Source organism: Thermobia domestica, chromosome 17 (assembly GCF_964235325.1).
Source record: "Thermobia domestica chromosome 17, izTheDome1.hap1.1, whole genome shotgun sequence".
NCBI classification, from domain to species: Eukaryota; Metazoa; Arthropoda; class Insecta; order Zygentoma; family Lepismatidae; genus Thermobia; species Thermobia domestica.
The window spans coordinates 126,805,435-126,830,436 of record NC_137470.1 but is presented as its reverse complement, the minus strand read 5'-3'; the positions used below and the strand labels follow the sequence as shown (position 1 = coordinate 126,830,436).

Sequence of the window (25,002 nt, the reverse complement as noted above, 5' to 3'; positions counted from 1 at the left end):
ATGGCCACTGCGATTGCAAGCAGCCACATATCCATGGTCATATCGGGTGCCTCTCGGACGATACACAAAACGGCGTCCCTGCTTTGATGTTGTGAATATGGGTTCATCTGAGAAAACTACGTTTTCCCAATTGAGACCCACATTCGCCTGTGCAAACGCGAGACGGTAAATTTTGTGGTCGTCTGAGAGTTATTCCTTCACGGCAGCAACACGGCCACGTAACCCAGCATGACGAAGCCTTCGCAAAGCTGTATGCTTACTACCAGGAAAGAGAGAAACTTCCCTTAGCTGTCTAGACGTCCTTAGTGGGTCTAACCGGGCTTCGTTTACTAATCTCGCATCTTGGGCTTCGGTTGACACATGCGGACGACCAGGAGATCGTAAATTATCAGTCTGACCTGTAGCACCATATTTCCGAATCCATTGCCTTCCTGTAGAGGCCGGGACACCTACTCGCCTGCTAGCTGCAGTTGCAGAATAACCTTCCAACTCCCATAAAGTAATTACTGCTGTACGTCTATCCATAGTTACCAATGTTCTGAGCTGTGAGAAGGAAGCAATAGGTAAAAGCTAGTACCTGACGTGTGATTGGTTACTTCCACGACACGCCTATTGTGGGGAACAGCGTTGCCAGATCTAGCATAATGATGCTAGATCTAGCATAATTTGCATGTCTCTAGCATCTAGCATCTTGCTTTTAGCATCCTGCCCAAATCTAGCACAATTTCAGCAAGTTTATCAGAAAGCCGTAAAACCTGGAGATGAGAAAGAAGTTGGTCGTGGGAAGAAAAAGAACGGCAGAAATGTATCCTCTTCCATTGATTCATACAGTCGGTAAACCATACAGGCAGTCTTATTTTCCGAAGTAAGTTCGAAACGTCTTTGGGATTTTTTGTGGCTCCACCCAGGGTTTTCTAATCCTTTAACTCTGAGGCATGGGCGGAGCTATGGGGGCCATTCTCCCCCCAACTTCATGATCATATTTATTCCTGAAATGACAGCTCCGAGACCGACCAAAAATCTGCCGCCCCCCCCATAGCAGACGATTCCCAACTCCCCTTATGCTGCGAAGTAATTTTCTTTCAAACTATGTAAACAAAAACTTTGCATTCATTTATACGATATATACGCCATTGAGTCTGGCAACGACTGCATTAATTTAGCTGAGTTAAAATTTTGGTGCGTGAAATATTGCATTCTTGCTCTCTGTCTATTTTAAGTTACGTTATCGTATCTCAACTTCGTTTTTTTTAAACACCTGAATTAGTAATTATGAGGATCTAGCATAATTTGACCGAATCTAGCATAAGTTCGATCAGGTTTTGGAATAATTCCGAGCTGTGAGTCTGGCAACGCTGGTGGGGAAAGACTTGGTCAACGACTCGCGAAAGAAATCTGAAAATGGTGTGCCGTAATAATAATATCAAAAACAGTTTTTATAAAGGAATATTAATACATACGAAAAGCTGTTTAAAGAATGAATTGTTATACTGACTTTACACGTATAAAAACATATACCATATACCAAACAGATTGAGCGATATGATGATAGCTGTTTTGAGACAAACTCTTTCGAAGTCCTACTTCGGGTATCTTCGGAAAACAGTAAACTAAAGCTGCTGGTTCGAACCTCCAAAGCCAACCTTAGTAATCGGGAAACGATGTACAGATATGTTTTTCCTTCTGTTAAATATAATAAGACATGTTGAAATGGTATTAAGTGTAGAAGAAAGTAACATTGAAATACTTAATGATACAATATTTCGAGACTATGTATTCACACTCTCGTTTCGTCATTGTGATTTCCATACGGAAACGAGCATTTACGTATGAGCTCAGTTATATTTCAGAAGCAGCTTCCGAAAAGCGGTCATGTTAGCTCAGTGGTACACCACCGAGCGTTTAAATCGTGAGTTCGATACCCGTTCAGGTGAAATTCTTTTATGATATTCTACTTTCCTCAATGCATGAAAATTATGTAAAATAGTTACATTACAATTCATCAGTTGTATATATCAGTTGAATATATATATTCATATCATCAGTTGTATATATCAGTTGAATATATATATTCATATTATTTCACGACATAAGTAATTCTTATCTTTAAAATATAACATCTGAGGTATTCACAGAACGTCGGTGTGTTATGTGTGAATATTGAATACAAATTTAAAAAATCGTGTAATAGCAATAAATAAGTTATGTAATGTATTTATTTGCAGCTACTTTCATCGCAGATAACTTCTCAATATTCGCATTACAGCATTTAGGTAGAGCATATCGAAAATCGGATCGTGGTTCAAGACAAAAAACTAGCTAGCCCCAAACTGTCACGTAAGAAATTCGCGAATCGCAAAAGTAAAGTGAAGAGATTGAGAGCGGTAATTCCTTAATCGCTCTCTCTCAACTCTCTCTTATCTGCATTTATACACATAAAAGTGTATGTATGTATGTTCCAACATAACTCCTGTATGCCTAGGGCAGGGTTTCTCAACCTGGGAGTCGCGGCCCCTAGGGGATCGCGAAGATAGGCGGAAGAGATAAATATAGTTAGAATCTAATACCAGAAATTATTTTTAAATATTATTTTTAATTTTGTTCTGATAGGCATACTTTTATTTTTTATACACACTGTGAAGAACAATAAAAAATAAGTCTACTGAACATTTTCAAAGGGTGTAGAATTCGTGTTACTATTCGGTTCAAAGTCTCTTGTCGTCGCGAATTCTGTCGAGAAATTTGAAGCTTAAAATGTACAAAACGATAATCATGCCTGTTGTTCTGTATGGTTGCGAAACATGGTCGCTTACTTTGAGGGAAGAACATAGACTGAAAGTATTTGAGAACAAGATCCTTAGACAAATATTCGGACCCAAGAGGAACGGGAATGGGGAATGACGGAAACTTCATAACGAGGAACTACATAATTTATACGGTTTACCCAACATTGTTAGGGTCGTCAAGTCTAGAAGGCTTAGGTGGGCAGGCCAGGTAGCTAGAATGGAAGAAAGTAGAAACGCTTTCAAAATCTTGACAGGAAGACCAATCGGAAAACGACCATTAGGAAGACCTAGGCGCAGATGGGAGGACAATATTAAGATGGATTTCAGTGAGATACGAATACAAAGTAGAAACTGGATCCAATTGGCTAAGGATAGAAGTCAGTGTAGAGCTTTTGTGAACGCGGCATTGAACCTCCGGGTTCCATAGGCCATAGAGTTAGTTAGTTAGTAGAGTTGTTTAAAAATGAATTTAAATCAAAGAGGTATGATATAAAACTAATGAGAACTGTATATAGAAATACTAGAAAAATACACATGCAACAAAACCTGCACATTGAAATACAATTAAAATTAAAACCTAATGAGACACCTAAGCATGGTGTAATTTCACTAGTTCAGCAATGTCCGGTTCAATTTCATGACGAATATTATCAAGCCATTTTCAACTGATAAGCGATTTCTTATCTTTGTTTTAATGTTTACCATTAAAAAAAAACACACTTTCGCACAAGTACGATATAGAAAATGGAGTTATTACTTTTAAAACAGCAATCCCCAGACCAGGATATTCTTCTCTCCTCATGAGGCAGAACTTGTCCAAGTCTTCGTTACAAAAAACCAGTTGCAAAGACTTGTCGCATGATCATTCTATTATTTGGTCAAGAAGTTGTGGGCTTAGATCGGATACGTTGATGGCCTCTTCAATGAAGGAGTTTAACATCCATCTTGAACCAGCACCTTCGTCGTTGAGAATATAGATATTACAGTTACTGTATCCACTGTCAGTGCCGGGCGCCGAAAAAAGGGGCCACACATTTCGGAGGAAGTGTGTTACTCATGTTAGGAAAGTGCATGTGCACATGTGTAAAATAGAAGGAAAAACGTAATAAGATGTGCTCAAAATTAAGGAAAGGTAGGGTTTATTTTGAAAATGTTATTGAGCTTCGTGCCAACCATGGTGGCGCTTCGTAGCTAGTCTGTTGACGTCACTCATATATACGGTGACATCGTACTATACTCTCGCCCCGGGCGCTGATTTTCCATGGCACTGTTCACTATAAACAAAAAAATGGATTCTACTATTATAGAAATAGGTATGTTAAAAATCCCACACAAGCTTATTATAAAACAAATTATAAAAGGGTCGCTGGCAAGAGCGTGTGATAAAAGGGGATCGTGATAGGAATTAGATTGAGAACCACTGGCCTAGAGTAATTTTAACCACATTTCTTATAGTTTCGAAAAGAGTGCTGTCGGGTTACCTATGGTGAATGGGAGGGGGATACATATAAAAGATTGCTAGAAAATGATCGATATTAGATTCATAGTTTTCGGGGTCGCTTAGATAAATAGTGAGACTTTCAATTTCGCTTAACTCCGATTAAGCTCTCATTAGTAGGGATGGGCACGAACGACTTTTCTTTGAAACTCGACTCGACTCGAAACAGACATCTTTGAGGTCTACTCTTGGACTCGGCGCGAAAAATATCTTCCAACTCGACTCGGATTAGAGTCAAGTCGAACCAAAACGAGCAAAATCCTGTGTGTAGTCCTACCTGGACAATACATAGACAATAATTATTCTATCATCAATTATACTACTATTACTACAAATAATAATAATATTAATAATAATAATAATTATTATTATTATTATTATTATTATTATTATTATTATTATTATGACAACACCCTGTACAAACATGAACGATAGATGGTTAATAAAGGAATACTAAAAGCTAGTTGACTGCCGACGTCGGTAGTCATGAACTCTACAAGGCAAAGACATCGTTCATTACTCTAAGCTCTAAGCGTCTGTGGACTACAGATGGTCAACTATTGACCTCTCGCCAGAAATTGGTGGCCCCGCAGCGACGATCCGTGATGGCCCAAGTTCCATTTTGAAAACTTTACTACCAGCTTCAGAGACGCGATGAAACGCCAACGAACCACAAAATTACTCTCCCAAAATATGTTAAAATGCCTATATGTGTGATTTGTTTATATTTAGGTGAAACAAAAAAACAAAAAAAAAAAATACCCCGGGGTGGACGCGAACTATCAATATTACGATTACTAGGCACGTGTTCTTCTGACTTCCCCACGGAAACGATCATAAAAAGCTTGGTTGTTGAAGGATAAATCATTGACGTCTTAATTTAGCCAATCAGACAAACCCCTACATCTCGAGTTCTAGGAGGTCATACCGTGAACCGTTTCAGATTTATTGCTTTCTTGTGGAGTACTATCCATGCGCAAAATTTGAGCATAATAGCCGACATGCATCTTCGGTGCCTCTTATCTTTAGTACAATTTTAACCAGAGATGGTGTGGGTCAATGAAAATTTGATCCACGACCCACCATGACCCACTATGACCCACCACCCAAAAGACCCATTGGCCCACTCTGACCCATCAACCATCGTTATTCACTCTGACCCACCACCAACTATGAACCACTCTGAACCATTGCGACCAACTCCGACCCACCAAAACCCATCGACATCAACTCTGACCGATGACCCACGTCCTCCTCTAAATTGACTAAAGAGATTACACTTGTAATAAAACAAGACTGTCAAATTATCGCTTATCGGAGTTTGAAATTCTACCGTCATTGGCTCAAGTACCTCTTTGTTACAATACTGGTGGGTCTGACCTTTACGATATATAATGGCAAAGTGTTTCTCATCTTCCGAATTAAAATAAATTTAAATTTATCATATGTATTTATTTCTTTGTTGCCTTACAGACACATTTCAGTAGAAAATAGGGTGAAATTTAAAAGTTTCGAATCAAGGAAAAGTAGACCAACGTAAAAAAAAATAAACTAGATAGAGAGAAACTAATTTTCTATATAATTAAGCATGCCGTACTAATTGAAAATGCCCATGTAATTAAGTTTAGAATACAAATTTTATGGCCATTTTTCTCTAACTTTATGGCTTGATTGCCTTATGCTCGGAACGCTCCATATATTAAACACCAGCTTCAGCAATTACAAATAGAAAGCAGTGGGTATAAAATTCAAAAAGAACTTTAGTTTGCATTACTAAATTTTTTTCTCAACTAATATCAATCGTTTTCGATTATTTTTACAAATCAACCCACTACCAATTTCCAATATATAGAAAATGCACTTCCATCCTCCGCTCATAAAAGACAATTTTAAAAAATGCCAGGGCATATTCTCTTTATTTTTAATAAAGAGTTATATGCTGAATTTCAGCTCTCAGTTGAACGGCTTGTGAGATACTAAATTTTTCGCAAAAATTCGGACTTCTACTCCCCCTAAGGATATGTATTATAATGAAAGTGACACGCGTATGATAACTTCCCAGTTGGGATTGGAGCCTGATTATATACCAAACGTCAATTCATTTGACTTTGCAATTTGACCGTGATGATTACGCAGACATAGTTACTTTCAATTTTTTATGATACATATCCTTATTTCATATGTTACAGATGATTCAAAAATATTTTTTCAAGCAGTTAGCTCCTCTAGAATCTCACAGGCTGCATCCCAAAATCCAACTCCTACTATCCTATGACAATCCAAAAGTGACTGAACTTTTTTTATTAGGAACAAATGACAAAAGAAAAATGGAGATCTTGAAAGTAAAATGTAGAAAAGCTCGGTGCCCCCAATAACTACATATTTCTCCGCCCCTTCATTCCGAACTTAAAAATAAAACTTAATTCGAATATGGTTAATTAGTGAATTTATTACAGTTAAATTCCACTCACTACATGCTACAGCTACAACTATGTAACAAAAAATAACAACTGTGAAACATGTTCTGAATTACTATTACATTTCTTACGCTATTATTAAACATATTAGAATAGTAAAAGAGGATTGTTCGTGAAATAGTATATTTGCTCATGATTTTTAACTTTTTCATACGGAAAAAATTAAAATATTATTCAAGTTTTAAAATTTGCACTCTGCAAATATGTTGCCCTCTAGGCAATGGGACTAATGTGGACTAATGGGAAATGCACTGTTAGCGGAGCTGAAAACTTACGATTCGATTCTAATATCGGTTGATTTCGATATCTTTATGTCGCTACGTAACCACCCTGGGTGCTAATGGGAGCTTAATTGGACTTGAATTGAAAGTAGAGCTATTCACCTAAGCGACCACGAAACTATGGATTCAATAATAATATCGACCCGTTTCTAGCATTTTTGATATGTATCCCGACAGTACTCTTTTTCCAGACTGTAAGAAATATAGTTAAAATTGCTCTAGATATATCTGAATTATGTTGAAACACACACATACATCCACTTTTATATTCTGTATAAATAGAGAGTGAGCGAGCGAGCGAGCGAGAGAGGGCGACTCAAGGCATCACCACTTCCACATTGCAAAAGCATATATCAGGAATTGAATTGAAAATCTATGTAAAGACTTTCTGCTGTGGCATGCTTCATAAGGACAATTCCAGTCTGCTCACGTGACCTTTGGGGTTCATGAATTTTTTTGTGAGCGTTCCGACTTTGGATTCTCTGTTTATACCTTCTGTTTATGCATCGAATAACTTTTCAAGAACATAAATGACATTCTGTATTATGAATGTTGAGAATTACCCTCTATATGACAAATAGCTGCAAATAAATACACTACATGATTTATTTATTGCTATTGAACGAGTTTCTTAAGTTGTATTTACATCCTCATATATAATACCGACCTACTGTGAAAATTATCTCAGATGTTATATTTTAAACATAATAATTACTATGTTCTGCAATGATTATGTTATATATACACAACTTATGTATTTTAATGTAATTATTTTATATAATTTTTCATGCATTGCGGAAAATATAATTTTAAAAAAAGTATTGACCCAGATGGGATTCGAACCCACAACCTTATGATTTGAAATCCGACAGCTTACCAATAAGCTAACACAAGGACTTCTAGGACTAAGCTTCTAGCGATGTATAACGGATCTCAAGATAATTATGACATTCATATCCATTACAAACGCTGTTTCTGTTCTACTTTGACTTTTATTTTAGTACTCAGGCGATAATTATGTTCTATTTCTTAACTTTGAGCATTCTTTTACATATGGAAAGATTCTTTAACGTATTTAAATGTTCCATTACGTATAGAAAGCTAAATGACAAACAAGCATGTGCTCACATTAATAAAAGGTTTCGAAATATTGTATCATTAAGTATTTCAATCAATGTTGCTTTTTTAAACACTTGGTAACAAGTCTTATTATATTTAAAAGAAAAAAACACATCTGCGAACTTTTTCCCCGATTGCAAAGGCTGGCTTGGAGGTTCGAACCTGGCTTACTTTTTCCCGAAGATACCCGAAGCTGGACTTAGAAAATGTTTGCCTCAAAACACCAATAAAGAATGCGCTCAACCTTTTTGAGACAAGATGTACACATGTAGTGTATTTATTTGCATCTATTTGTCATACAGATTTAACTTCTCAATATTCTCATTACAGCATGTCATTTACATTCGTGAAATACAATATATTCCTACGGATATAGAAAGTGTATAAACAGAGTATCCAAAGTCGTATCCTGCTTCAAGACACATAACTTTTCCCGATCCCCTTAACGTCACGGGAAGAAACACAAATTCTCTTTAGAACGGAATGTCGTTACTTAGAGTCTCATTCGAATACGTTGAATATGCTTTTGTATATTCATCTCTCTCTCTCCCTCTCTCTTTCGCTTTGTTTATGTGTGTGTGTGTGTGTGTGTGTTACGGAATATACCAAGTTGAATACATTTGCCAAGTATATGAGCATCATTGTCATCGAATACCAGAAATTGAAAGTCGTGTTTCTTCAGGTTGGGTTTGCGTGTTCATGTTAGCTCACTGGTAGAGTACGGACTTGCCAATAAAGAGGTCTTGAGTTCAAAGCCTACAGCTAATAATCATTCTTTTGTTAGTAGGATTGCACAGAAATCGGATACAAGGAGTGGTTTACTTCTAGAAATATTTTCAGAAGCGTTTAGGTAGCCCTGAAAAGGGCTGTTTTAGGGAGTTAAGGCGGGGACATTAATATTGTGTCCAAGAACCTTCTGAATTTATTACACGCTCCATTCTTCTGGGCATGGAATCTATTACATGGGTGACAAATCTATCTCCTTCCCCTACCTCCAGCCATGCTTCGGAAACAAGATGCCACAGATCATCCTGAGTTCTTGGTGGATCTGCCTCAGGCCAACTTTCCCTTAGAGTACGCTTCACTTCTGCCCACATATTTTCCATGAGATTGAGGTCTGCTCCACGAGCGGCCAGTCGATTAAATCAATCTCACGATGCCCTGCGAACCATTCCTGAATCACACGGGAAGTATGTATTGGCGACTGGTATTGCTGGAACTGAATTACACCATCAGGCTTAAATACTCGTACAGATAGCACCATGATATTACTGATAATGTCTAAGTACTGAGCATTGTCCAGATGTCCTTCAATTCTATGAAGCTGTCCTGCCCCGCGACTGGAAATCCAACCCCAACATAAAATAGATACATGGCCACTGCGATTGCAAGCAGCCACATATCCATGGTCATATCGGGTGCCTCTCGGACGATACACAAAACGGCGTCCCTGCTTTGATGTTGTGAATATGGGTTCATCTGAGAAAACTACGTTTTCCCAATTGAGACCCACATTCGCCTGTGCAAACGCGAGACGGTAAATTTTGTGGTCGTCTGAGAGTTATTCCTTCACGGCAGCAACACGGCCACGTAACCCAGCATGACGAAGCCTTCGCAAAGCTGTATGCTTACTACCAGGAAAGAGAGAAACTTCCCTTAGCTGTCTAGACGTCCTTAGTGGGTCTAACCGGGCTTCGTTTACTAATCTCGCATCTTGGGCTTCGGTTGACACATGCGGACGACCAGGAGATCGTAAATTATCAGTCTGACCTGTAGCACCATATTTCCGAATCCATTGCCTTCCTGTAGAGGCCGGGACACCTACTCGCCTGCTAGCTGCAGTTGCAGAATAACCTTCCAACTCCCATAAAGTAATTACTGCTGTACGTCTATCCATAGTTACCAATGTTCTGAGCTGTGAGAAGGAAGCAATAGGTAAAAGCTAGTACCTGACGTGTGATTGGTTACTTCCACGACACGCCTATTGTGGGGAACAGCGTTGCCAGATCTAGCATAATGATGCTAGATCTAGCATAATTTGCATGTCTCTAGCATCTAGCATCTTGCTTTTAGCATCCTGCCCAAATCTAGCACAATTTCAGCAAGTTTATCAGAAAGCCGTAAAACCTGGAGATGAGAAAGAAGTTGGTCGTGGGAAGAAAAAGAACGGCAGAAATGTATCCTCTTCCATTGATTCATACAGTCGGTAAACCATACAGGCAGTCTTATTTTCCGAAGTAAGTTCGAAACGTCTTTGGGATTTTTTGTGGCTCCACCCAGGGTTTTCTAATCCTTTAACTCTGAGGCATGGGCGGAGCTATGGGGGCCATTCTCCCCCCAACTTCATGATCATATTTATTCCTGAAATGACAGCTCCGAGACCGACCAAAAATCTGCCGCCCCCCCATAGCAGACGATTCCCAACTCCCCTTATGCTGCGAAGTAATTTTCTTTCAAACTATGTAAACAAAAACTTTGCATTCATTTATACGATATATACGCCATTGAGTCTGGCAACGACTGCATTAATTTAGCTGAGTTAAAATTTTGGTGCGTGAAATATTGCATTCTTGCTCTCTGTCTATTTTAAGTTACGTTATCGTATCTCAACTTCGTTTTTTATAAACACCTGAATTAGTAATTATGAGGATCTAGCATAATTTGACCGAATCTAGCATAAGTTCGATCAGGTTTTGGAATAATTCCGAGCTGTGAGTCTGGCAACGCTGGTGGGGAAAGACTTGGTCAACGACTCGCGAAAGAAATCTGAAAATGGTGTGCCGTAATAATAATATCAAAAACAGTTTTTATAAAGGAATATTAATACATACGAAAAGCTGTTTAAAGAATGAATTGTCATACTGACTTTACACGTATAAAAACATATACCATATACCAAACAGATTGAGCGATATGATGATAGCTGTTTTGAGACAAACTCTTTCGAAGTCCTACTTCGGGTATCTTCGGAAAACAGTAAACTAAAGCTGCTGGTTCGAACCTCCAAAGCCAACCTTAGTAATCGGGAAACGATGTACAGATATGTTTTTCCTTCTGTTAAATATAATAAGACATGTTGAAATGGTATTATGTGTAGAAAAAAGTAACATTGAAATACTTAATGATACAATATTTCGAGACTATGTATTCACACTCTCGTTTCGTCATTGTGATTTCCATACGGAAACGAGCATTTACGTATGAGCTCAGTTATATTTCAGAAGCAGCTTCCGAAAAGCGGTCATGTTAGCTCAGTGGTACACCACCGAGCGTTTAAATCGTGAGTTCGATACACGTTCAGGTGAAATTCTTTTATGATATTCTACTTTCCTCAATGCATGAAAATTATGTAAAATAGTTACATTACAATTCATCAGTTGTATATATCAGTTGAATATATATATTCATATCATCAGTTGTATATATCAGTTGAATATATATATTCATATTATTTCACGACATAAGTAATTCTTATCTTTAAAATATAACATCTGAGGTATTCACAGAACGTCGGTGTGTTATGTGTGAATATTGAATACAAATTTAAAAAATCGTGTAATAGCAATAAATAAGTTATGTAATGTATTTATTTGCAGCTACTTTCATCGCAGATAACTTCTCAATATTCGCATTACAGCATTTAGGTAGAGCATATCGAAAATCGGATCGTGGTTCAAGACAAAAAACTAGCTAGCCCCAAACTGTCACGTAAGAAATTCGCGAATCGCAAAAGTAAAGTGAAGAGATTGAGAGCGGTAATTCCTTAATCGCTCTCTCTCAACTCTCTCTTATCTGCATTTATACACATAAAAGTGTATGTATGTATGTTCCAACATAACTCCTGTATGCCTAGGGCAGGGTTTCTCAACCTGGGAGTCGCGGCCCCTAGGGGATCGCGAAGATAGGCGGAAGAGATAAATATAGTTAGAATCTAATACCAGAAATTATTTTTAAATATTATTTTTAATTTTGTTCTGATAGGCATACTTTTATTTTTTATACACACTGTGAAGAACAATAAAAAATAAGTCTACTGAACATTTTCAAAGGGTGTAGAATTCGTGTTACTATTCGGTTCAAAGTCTCTTGTCGTCGCGAATTCTGTCGAGAAATTTGAAGCTTAAAATGTACAAAACGATAATCATGCCTGTTGTTCTGTATGGTTGCGAAACATGGTCGCTTACTTTGAGGGAAGAACATAGACTGAAAGTATTTGAGAACAAGATCCTTAGACAAATATTCGGACCCAAGAGGAACGGGAATGGGGAATGACGGAAACTTCATAACGAGGAACTACATAATTTATACGGTTTACCCAACATTGTTAGGGTCGTCAAGTCTAGAAGGCTTAGGTGGGCAGGTCATGTAGCTAGAATGGAAGAAAGTAGAAACGCTTTCAAAATCTTGACAGGAAGACCAATCGGAAAACGACCATTAGGAAGACCTAGGCGCAGATGGGAGGACAATATTAAGATGGATTTCAGTGAGATACGAATACAAAGTAGAAACTGGATCCAATTGGCTAAGGATAGAAGTCAGTGTAGAGCTTTTGTGAACGCGGCATTGAACCTCCGGGTTCCATAGGCCATAGAGTTAGTTAGTAGAGTTGTTTAAAAATGAATTTAAATCAAAGAGGTATGATATAAAACTAATGAGAACTGTATATAGAAATACTAGAAAAATACACATGCAACAAAACCTGCACATTGAAATACAATTAAAATTAAAACCTAATGAGACACCTAAGCATGGTGTAATTTCACTAGTTCAGCAATGTCCGGTTCAATTTCATGACGAATATTATCAAGCCATTTTCAACTGAAAGATTTCTTATCTTTGTTTTAATGTTTACCATTAAAAAAAACACACTTTCGCACAAGTACGATATAGAAAATGGAGTTATTACTTTTAAAACAGCAATCCCCAGACCAGGATATTCTTCTCTCCTCATGAGGCAGAACTTGTCCAAGTCTTCGTTACAAAAAACCAGTTGCAAAGACTTGTCGCATGATCATTCTATTATTTGGTCAAGAAGTTGTGGGCTTAGATCGGATACGTTAATGGCCTCTTCAATGAAGGAGTTTAACATCCATCTTGAACCAGCACCTTCGTCGTTGAGAATATAGATATTACAGTTACTGTATCCACTGTCAGTGCCGGGCGCCGAAAAAAGGGGCCACACATTTCGGAGGAAGTGTGTTACTCATGTTAGGAAAGTGCATGTGCACATGTGTAAAATAGAAGGAAAAACGTAATAAGATGTGCTCAAAATTAAGGAAAGGTAGGGTTTATTTTGAAAATGTTATTGAGCTTCGTGCCAACCATGGTGGCGCTTCGTAGCTAGTCTGTCGACGTCACTCATATATACGGTGACATCGTACTATACTCTCGCCCCGGGCGCTGATTTTCCATGGCACTGTTCACTATAAACAAAAAAATGGATTCTACTATTATAGAAATAGGTATGTTAAAAATCCCACACAAGCTTATTATAAAACAAATTATAAAAGGGTCGCTGGCAAGAGCGTGTGATAAAAGGGGATCGTGATAGGAATTAGATTGAGAACCACTGGTCTAGAGTAATTTTAACCACATTTCTTATAGTTTCGAAAAGAGTGCTGTCGGGTTACCTATGGTGAATGGGAGGGGGATACATATAAAAGATTGCTAGAAAATGATCGATATTAGATTCATAGTTTTCGGGGTCGCTTAGATAAATAGTGAGACTTTCAATTTCGCTTAACTCCGATTAAGCTCTCATTAGTAGGGATGGGCACGAACGACTTTTCTTTGAAACTCGACTCGACTCGAAACAGACATCTTTGAGGTCTACTCTTGGACTCGGCGCGAAAAATATCTTCCAACTCGACTCGGATTAGAGTCAAGTCGAACCAAAACGAGCAAAATCCTGTGTGTAGTCCTACCTGGACAATACATAGACAATAATTATTCTATCATCAATTATACTACTATTACTACAAATAATAATAATAATAATAATAATTATTATTATTATTATTATTATTATTATTATTATTATTATTATTATTATTATTATGACAACACCCTGTACAAACATGAACAATAGATGGTTAGTAAAGGAATACTAAAAGCTAGTTGACTGCCGACGTCGGTAGTCATGAACTCTACAAGGCAAAGACATCGTTCATTACTCTAAGCTCTAAGCGTCTGTGGACTACAGATGGTCAACTATTGACCTCTCGCCAGAAATTGGTGGCCCCACAGCGACGATCCGTGGTGGCCCAAGTTCCATTTTGAAAACTTTACTACCAGCAGCAGAGACGCGATGAAACGCCAACGAACCACAAAATTACTCTCCCAAAATATGTCAAAATGCCTATATGTGTGATTTGTTTGTTTTTAGATGAATCAAAAAACACAAAACAAATACCCGGGGTGGACGCAAACTATCAATATTACGATTACTAGGCATGTGTTCTTCTGACTTCCCCACGGAAACGATCATAAAAAGCTTGGTTGTTGAAGGATAAATCATTGGCGTCTTAATTTAGCCAATCAGACAAACCCCTACATCTCGAGTTCTAGAAGGTGATACCGTGAACCGTTTCAGATTTATTGCTTTCTTGTGGAGTACTATCCATGCGCAAAATTTGAGCATAATAGCCGACATGCATCTTCGGTGCCTCTTATCTTTAGTACAATTTTAACCAGAGATGGTGTGGGTCAATGAAAATTTGATCCACGACCCACCATGACCCACTATCACCCACCACCCAAATGCCCCATTGGCCCACTCTGATCCATCAACCATCGTGATCCACTCTGACCCACCACCAACTATGAACCACTCTGAACCATTGTGACCAACTCCGACCCACCAAACCCATCGACATCAACTCTGACCGATGGCCCACGTCCTCCTCTCCATTGGTTAAAGAGGTTATACTTGTAATAAAACAAGACTGTGAAATTATCACTTATCGGAGTTTGAATTTCTACCGTTAATGGCTCAAGCACCTCTCTGTTACAATACTGGTGGGTCTGACCTTTACGATATATAATGGCAAAGTGTTTCTCATCTTCCAAATTAAAATGAGTTGAGTTGATTTTGAGTTTAACGTCCCGTTCAGCAGCGAGGCTATATGAGACGTGGACCTACTGATTAACGTGGAATCCGAACCACATGAGCTCCCGCCGGGAATCGAACCCGGGCCTCCCACGCCAAAGGCTTCCAAATTAAAATGAATTTAAATTTATCATATATAATTATTTCTTTGTTGCCTTACAGACACATTTCAGTAGAAAATAGGGTAAAATTTGAAAGTTTCAAATCAAGGAAAAGTAGACCAACGTAAAAAAAAACAGAGAGAGAGAGAGAGAGAGAGAGAGAGAGAGGGAAACTAATTTTCTATATAATTAAGCATGCCGTACTAATTGAAAATGCCCATGTAATTAAGTTTAGAATACAAATTTTATGGCCATTTTTCTCTAACTTTATGGCTTGATTGCCTTATGCTCGGAACGCTCCATATATTAAACACCAGCTTCAGCAATTATAAATAGAAAGCAGTGGGTATAAAATTCAAAAAGAACTTTAATTTGCATTACTCAATTTGTTTCTCAACTAATATCAATCGTTTTCGATTATTTTTACAAATCAACCCACTACCAATTTCCAATATATAGAAAATGCACCCCCGTCCCCCCGCTCATAAAAGATAATTTAAAAAATGCCAGGACATATTCTCTTTATTTTTAATAAAGAGTTATATGCTGAATTTCAGCTCTCAGTTGAACGGCTTGTGAGATACTCAATTTTTCGCTCATGTGGTTCGGATTCCACGTTAATCAGTAGGTCCACGTCTCATATAGCCTCGCTGCTGAAAGGGACGCTAAACTAAACTCAACTCAACTCAATTTTTCGCAAAAATTCGGACTTCTACTCCCCCTAAGGATATGTATTATAATGAAAGTGACACGCGTATGATAACTTCCCAGTTGGGATTGGAGCCTGATTATATACCAAACGTCAATTCATTTGACTTTGCAATTTGACCATGATGATTACGCAGACATAGTTACTTTCAATTTTTTATGATACATATCCTTATTTCATATGTTACAGATGATTCAAAAATACTTTTTCAAGCAGTTAGCTCCTCTAGAATATCAGGCTGCATCCCAAAATCCAACTCCTACTATCCTATGACAATCCAGTGACTGAACTGTTTTTATTAGGAACAAATGACAAAAGAAAAATGGAGATCTTGAAAGTAAAATGTAGAAAAGCTCGGTGCCCCCAATAACTACATATTTCTCCGCCCCTTCATCCCGAACTTAAAAATAAAACTTAATTCGAATATGGTTAATTAGTGAATTTATTACAGTTAAATTCCACTCACTACATGCTACAGCTACAACTATGTAACAAAAAATAACAACTGTGAAACATGTTCTGAATTACTATTACATTTCTTACGCTATTATTAAACATATTAGAATAGTAAAAGAGGATTGTTCGTGAAATAGTATATTTGCTCTTGATTTATAACTTTTTCATACGGAAAAAAATAAAATATTATTAAAGTTTTAAACTTTGCACTCTGCAAATATGTTGCCCTCTAGGCAATGGGACTAATGTGGACTAATGGGAAATGCTGCACTTTAGCGGCGCTGAAAACTTACGATTCGATTCTAATATCGAATGATTTCGATATCTTTATGTCGCTACGTAACCACCCTGGGTGCTAATGGGAGCTTAGTTGGACTTGAATTGAAAGTAGAATCATTCACCTAAGCGACCACGAAACTATGGATTCGATACTAATATCGACCCGTTTCTAGCATTTTTGATATGTATCCCGACTAGAGATGCAAGGGCTCGGAAAAAAACCGGCTTTTTTGGAAAAAAACTCGGTTTTTTCTGCTTTGCTTTTTTGCTTGGGAAATTTTGAGCTTTTTCCAAAATACTGCTTTAAATTGATAAAACAGACTTTGTATCGCTTCTCTATAACACAAAAAATCATTTAATTAGTGGTTGATGCTGATAATAATATAAAACATCGAAAATAAACTATGAATTTCGAAAAAATATTTCAAACAATTTTTCTTCAACATATTTACATTATGAATTCCACAGGATTAACCAATGTATATAATAAGAATTTTTTAACCTCCTATATACAAAAGTAAGCAGAGTTGGCAAGAACCGTGGTTGTTTTTGAAAATGCCGAAAACCCGTTTTTTGGGGGATGTTTTAAACCAGGCTTTTTTGGTTTAAACCAGGCTTTTTTGACTTAGATTTTTTGCTTTATGTATTTATATTACATATTCACAGAAATAAGTTTGTTTCGCCTTGATGTTATTATGCAACAGCGGGGTTATGCCGGAAGAACTCCCATAAGCTTAAAGAAGTGCGATCAGTAAATTTCTTAAGTTGAGAATCTCCCGCCCTAGCCATTGGGAAAATCCCGTCATTACTTGAAATGTAAGACAATAACGGGAAAATCCTGTTATTGCTTTGCATGTAAAATTTAAAGGTCAACGTACCATAATCAGTACGCTAAAACTGAGGTATTAAATTACAAATTTAGTACCGGTACGTAGATATCATTGAAAGTCCAATCCAAGCTAATGTTGGAAGCTACGTAGGCAATCGATAAATTTTGCCAATTTCTATCAATATATTTAAGCAATATTGGCTTCTTTATAAAACAACACGCATTTAGGCATGCAGAAATATACAATTTGGTTTGTTTCGTATATTTAGGCTTAACATCCTTACGAAATACCGAGGTTATCAAGAAGAAGACTTTCGCTTAAACTGACATCCGAACCGCTACTTGGGTTACGCATGAAAGAAGGGTTGTGGTTCGACCGAGAATTGAACATGGGACACCTTGATTAAAAGGTGAAAGGGAAATAAAACTATTGCAGGTGGTTTGATATCTGGAAACGTCAACATGAAGTTCACACGATTCGCATTTTTCATTCTTTTTATTTTTGTGGTTTAAAACAGTTATTAAAAAAAAAGTTGGTGTTAACCAGCCAACCCTAAAAGTAAACACTTCTTTTTAAAGAATACACAAATAACTAGCAAAATATTATGTAGTATTTTTACTTCAAAATATTCCATACCCTCTTTTTGAAACAAAATAAAATTAAAATAAAACATAAGAGAAATACTTAGATTTATATGATACACTTAAAGGCTGCACATCTAGAGCTTTTGGTTCTGTATATTCTTGAAATTCTACAGTTAAGTTTTATAGAACCACCATCACAGTTTACCCAATCCTCAAGTTTTCTGAATTTTTAACAAGAGGGATTCAACATATCATTACGGAACTCCCCCCCCCAAAAAAAAAAGACTACGGAATATATTTAAGTTAAGCTAAATACAACTGCACAACAAACATGACTGAGTGATTAGCTTTTGAGCTTCTATCGGTAAGTCCGGGATTCAACCAGCATTCGACCATTCTGACAAAGCTTTTCTTCATTCCATCTGTGAATGTAGAAATAGTGCGTGTACTGTGAGTTGGCGACTTCATTTTTTATTGTTTTTAAATCGTTATTATTACTAATTACCAGCAGTGACGGTTTTGCGAAGGTTAGGGGGGCGGTCTTTCGGACTGAAGCCCGTTCCCCAAAGTTACGGAATGTCTGCAACAAACGAAATATCTATTATTTATGCCTTTACTCATAAACTTTAAGCTCCCGTCAAATAAAAATTACGAATGTTTAAAAAAACTAAACATTAGTAAGAAACCCTTCCCAAAATACTTTTCTAAATCCGCCACTGATTCTCACTATAAAATGATTTTTAAGGTTGTATCCGGAAGATTATTGCTAAACATATAAACGAAACGTAATATTAGTTATGCCTGTACTCATAAACTTCAAGCACTTCCCAAATAAAATTAGGACTTTTTAGGAAACGAAACAATCAGAAAAAACCCTCCTAAAGTACTTTTCTAAATCCGCTACTGATTATTTGTATAAATTGGTATTCAAGGTTGTGTCCGGAAAATTATTGCTAAATCACTTCACAGCTACAGTATAACAGAAATGTGGAAGTACGGTTTGACGGATATATTGAAAAACGTACGCTTTGACGGATAAATAGAAAAACGGGCAAATTTAACTTTTGCGCTAGAAGCTAGAGTACTAAAAGCTCTTAGAAATGAAACACGGATGACAAACTAGAGAAGGAAAAAGATGTCGATAACTCAAAAGTTAAAATAAAGTTAAATAGCCTCTAAAATTACCCTCAAATACTACGTTCTTCATGTTAGCTTTAATTCATAAAACATGTGCTCCATCCATCTTGATGGTGAATTTCAGAGCGAAATATGACATTCAGGCCATGGAATTCATATCTAACTATAGAATATACTATAAGAAAGCTATTTAGATAGAAAAATCGTGAAGTTGAAAAAAGCCAAAATTTCCAAAATTCTCGTTTTTTTCCCAAAAAAGCCGGCTTTTTATGTGAAAAAAACCATCGATTCAAAAAAGCCGGCTTTTTTGCATCTCTAATCCCGACAGTACTCTTTTTCCAGACTGTAAGAAATATAGTTAAAATTGCTCTAGATATATCAGAATTATGTTGAATTACACACATAAATCCACTTTTATATTCTGTATAAATAGAGAGTGAGCGAGCGAGCGAGCGAGAGAGGGCGACTCAAGGCATCACCACTTCCACATTGCAAAAGCATATATCAGGAATTGAATTGAAAATCTATGTAAAGACTTTCTGCTGTGGCATGCTTCATAAGGACAATTCCAGTCTGCTCACGTGACCTTTGGGGTTCATGAATTTTTTTGTGAGCGTTCCGACTTTGGATTCTCTGTTTATACCTTCTGTTTATGCATCGAATAACTTTTCAAGAACATAAATGACATTCTGTATTATGAATGTTGAGAATTACCCTCTATATGACAAATAGCTGCAAATAAATACACTACATGATTTATTTATTGCTATTGAACGAGTTTCTTAAGTTGTATTTACATCCTCATATATAATACCGACCTACTGTGAAAATTATCTCAGATGTTATATTTTAAACATAATAATTACTATGTTCTGCAATGATTATGTTATATATACACAACTTATGTATTCTAATGTAATTATTTTATATAATTTTTCACGCATTGCGGAAAATATAATTTAAAAAAGGGATTAACCTAAACGGGATTCGAACTCAAAACCTTATGATTTGAAATCCGACAGCTTACCAATGAGCTAGCACAAGAACTTCTAGAACTATGCTTCTAGCGATGTATAACTGATCTCAAGATAATTATGACATTCATATCCATTACAAACGCTGTTTCTGTTCTACTTTGACTTTTATTTTAGTACTCAGGCGATAATTATGTTCTATTTCTTAACTTTGAGCATTCTTTTACATATGGAAAGATTCTTTAACGTATTTCAATGTTCCATTACGTATGGAGAGCTAAATGACAAACAAGCATGTGCTGACATTTAAAAAAAAAAAAGTTTCGAAATATTGTATCATTAAGTATTTCAATCAATGTTGCTTTTCTAAACACTTGGTAACAAGTCTTATTATATTTAAAAGAAGAAAAACACATCTGCGAACTTTTTCCCGATTGCAAAGGCTGGCTTGGAGGTTCGAACCTGGCTTACTTTTTCCCGAAGATACCCGAAGCTGGACTTAGAAACTTATTGCCTCAAAACACCAGTAAAGAATGCGCTCAACCTTTTTGAGACAAGGTGTACCTATTGTTTGAACACTAAACCAATTTTTTAAAAAAATGGTTTCTCGCTGTCTGTTATTGTTTCTGCTCTGTGGTAATCAATATCTAAAGCGGAAGTTCTAATGGATTTTTACTACTTCTGGGTTTAGTAAGGGGTTAACGATGGGTAGGTAATTGATTATTGGGATGCTTAATTGATTACAGAAAAGAGCATATCAATATCTAGTACCGGTTCTGTTCTATAGCGATCGTCGTTAAACCCGAAAAGGGTTAGTTTATATCATTTGCGGTCTGCATATTGGCCCCAAAGTTGAACTCGATTTCTAACTTCTGATCCTCTACAGTTTGACCTCATTTGGTAATGATTGATCAAGTAGTTCACGTGATTTTTCTATCCCCCGGATGGACTGAAAGGGTAAATACATAAGGGAGTATAGGTAAACCAAACTCCTTTATATACGAGGGGCATACTGAAAGTCGTAAGCAACATGTTTCACAATCGTAATTTCTATTTGTAAGTGATACCAAGTGTATCATCTCAATCTACTGACCTTTCTTTCTTTCCAGACGTTGACGCTGTTTGTTGCTAGCACGTGACCACAGGCAGGATTTCCAAAATGGTGGGCAGCGATGTTTCGTTTGGACAGCGTGCTGTGATTCAATTTCTTATTAAAGAAGGCCAATCTGCTTCTGAAATTCACCGCAGACTGCAGCGTGGCTATGGAGATGTGTGCATGGGTGCCAGCAGTGTTAGAAAGTGGGCGATACATTTTAAGAATGGAAACACGAGTATCGAAGATAAGCCTCGAAGTGGGCGCCCTCGAACTGCCTCCACGAAACGCAACAACGTAAGGGTTGATGAGCTGATTAGGGGAGATAGGCGTATCACTGTGAATGGAATCGCTGCAAAACTTGGTATTGGACATAGCATGGTGCAAGAAATGATTCACAGCTTAGGTTGTCGGAAGGTTTGTGCCCGTTGGGTTCCACGTTTATTAACTGACCACAAACGTCAGAGACTAACCATTGCCCAAACCCTTCTTCAGAGATTTCGACATAAAAGTGATCACTTTTTGACGAGTATTGTGACTAGAGATGAAAGCTGGTTCAATCATTATGAACCTGAAACAAAACGACAGAGTATGGAATGGTACCACTTGAATTCGCCAACGAAGAAGAAAACAAAGACAGTGCAATCGGTAAGGAAAGTTATAGGGAGCGTCTTCTGGGATGCACAGGGTTGCATTCTGGTTGACTTTCTTGAGCCTGGACAAACCATAAATTCTGCCCGCTACATGCAGACACTTTTCAAGCTCCATCATACCTTGCGTGACAAACTTCCTGGAAAGATCATCCTTCAACAGGATACTGCGCGTTTGCATACTGTTCTGCCACTATAGAGCAAATCACGAGATTTGTGTGAGAAACACTTCCACATCCTCCCTACAGCCCCAGCATGGCACCTCCGACTACCATCTTTTCGGCTTTGTGAAGAAACAGATAAGAGTCCATCGTTACGAGACACTGGAGGATATTCAGCAACAGTGCGTCAGTATCTACCGGCAGCTGGAACGGAATTCTATCACAAGGGTATTTTCAAACTTGCAGAACGATGGGGAAAATGTATGCAAAAAACGGACTGTATGTGGAAAAGTAAAAGAACGGTCTGTAGATGAGCTGTTATATTTGGTTTCACTTACAAATAAAGATTACGGTTGTGAAAAAAATTATGCTTACAACTTTCAGTATGTCCATCGTATATTACGATAAACGGTTGATAAACTGAATTCAATAACATTCTGTCTATTGTTCAATGTAATTATGAAACGTCCGTACCTTATCAACAGGACAATCTTTTACTATTTGAAATTAGTTTTCCATACTTACCGCAATTCACAGCTAAGTTCCGCTTCTCGAACTGCAACACTACAAACAAAGGAACTTCCTTACTGTGACTGCCCAAGTAAATGTAAAAATTTGGCAATAACGGCATTACGGCATTCTGCACAAGTTTCTCCCTCAAAATCTATTTCCCTAAATATAGATTAATATTCAAATAAAATGTGAAACAAAACACAAAAACGGTCAAACAACATACTTATTTTGTAATGAGATCATTACTTTAAAATACATTACACATACAAATAAACATTTCACAGAAGTAAACACACATCTATTAAGATTTAACAGCGAGTGCCATCTTGTGTACTCACTGCAAAACAAATCAAACTTTCCTTTTTACATAACCAAATGAATCAGTATCTCGTGTTGTAGCTGAAACCTAACTCTACTTTATAGTGTAACATTTATAATATATTTATAATATATTATGATTCACTATGCAGTTGTTAAGGGAATGTACTAAAATTTGTACTGACTTCCCGACAGGGATCGTAGGTTTCCTTAAGAAAATTTCCTTCGATTGACGCAAAATGTTCCCTTTTCTTATCAAATTTTCCCTAGGTTGTTGATTGTCCAATTCCTATGACAGAAGTTATGTAAGATTAATTTAGCTATATTAAAGAAATTACCATCTACATTTGTTTTATTCATTTGGTGTTTGCTTCATATTTTTTTTACTTTTTTCATTCTCTTTTTTTAAACAAAAATAAACACAAATATCCCAGCTAAAAATGGATGCCAATTATGCTATTTTGAACACGTACACGCAAACAAACTATTGCTATTTTGTTGGTTTATTTCTGAAGAACGAAGAAAAAATTAACTATTTATATATTGTTCAATCAGTCAGCGCGAGAATTTCCCTGAATTTTCAAGTGTTATCGAAAAATTTCTTTCTTTTGTATCCCAAAGTATTAGTCCATCCCAAAGTATTGTATACCAATCTCCAAAAGTATTAGGAATGGAATCTTGAAATTTTGTACGTACACGAGCAAAAGTGCATTCACACTTCCAATTTTCATATCCTGCAACGTTGGACAACCAACAATACTCTTAACCTTGGTTGGTTGAGGACCATATAAGGCGTTCTACAAATTCCATAGTTTGTTTGAAAAATGTCAGTGTAGCAAACAGCAAAAAAGAAATAGAAAAATATCTATGCCTCTGCAACCAATAAAAAAATCGGGTACAGGACACCGTTTAGTTTCTACAGAGCGCTTAATATAATGAGAAAGTTACAAAGAAATCTTATTTAACCTTAAACATACAAATTAAAAATAAATGGGTCAAACATTAATATTCTTTCACAGGCTACAGTGTTTTATAAACTCTCTGAATGCTTTTCATTATTTGTTTCAACGTAACCTTCACATAGGTTACTTATCAGTATTAATATCTCTATTAAAACTTTACAGAAAAAATATCAGGTCGAGGTGATTTGACACCCATCTTTGTTTTTCGAATATACTTTTTATCAGAAAAACCAACGTAGTTTTTATTTTTCAAAACGTATTATTATTATTATTCATTTATACACTAAAGCTGACAAGAATATTTTCTGGAGTTATATTACTGGTTTCCAGTGTGTTCGGAAAATAAAACAAAAAAGAAAATGAAAACATGAAACGAAACTGAAAAAAGACAATCTAGGAAATAAACAAGATGAGCAGTATGCATCAGTTCAATTTGCGAAGACGATTACATCAATACAAAACATGTCATATATTTGAAATATGACAAATAGTCATATTTTGTGTGCACATGAGTTTGTGTAATTTAATTCTCAATTAATAATGCAAGCATGTTTTTATAGAAGCATATACGTTGTCAAAAGAATACGAGTTCTCTCTTGTAATACGCCGTAATATACAATTTACTATCCCTTGCTATATTCTAAGTAATCGAGAACTGGAATTTCGTAAAGAAGAATAAATAAAAATGAACTAAACATAATCAAATATGAATATCGATCTCATATCTAGGTGGAGAACTTTGAGCAAAGAGAAGTCATCACACATCTTGCAATAACTAAATAAATTTTAAAGTATCAGACTGACTTACAGTTGATTTGAACCCGAGACCACGTAATTTCTGATTAACCCCTAGACTATTCTTTCACTACTGACGAAGCCTCTTAATTTGGGTGTTGTGTCATGAAATGATGGCCGGAGAGAGAAAGATAGTAAACAAAAGTTTGATTAAAAAAGAACATAAATAAC

At 36.6% G+C, this 25,002-nt stretch overlaps 1 protein-coding gene across 1 annotated transcript; it reads left to right on the top strand.

Annotated features, from left to right (window-relative positions):
- Positions 1-21,498: 21,498 nt before the first annotated feature.
- Positions 21,499-22,281, top strand: LOC145674164 (histone-lysine N-methyltransferase SETMAR-like). Its single transcript, XM_081743994.1, has one exon. The coding sequence runs from the start codon at positions 21,499-21,501 to the stop codon at positions 22,279-22,281; it is 783 nt and encodes a 260-aa protein (XP_081600120.1).
- The last annotated feature ends 2,721 nt before the right edge of the window (positions 22,282-25,002 follow it).

Bases quoted from the DNA above. Each gene is read 5' to 3' on its own strand.
- LOC145674164 (XM_081743994.1), top strand. From the start codon at position 21,499: ATGGTGGGCAGCGATGTTTCGTTTGGACAGCGTGCTGTGATTCAATTT.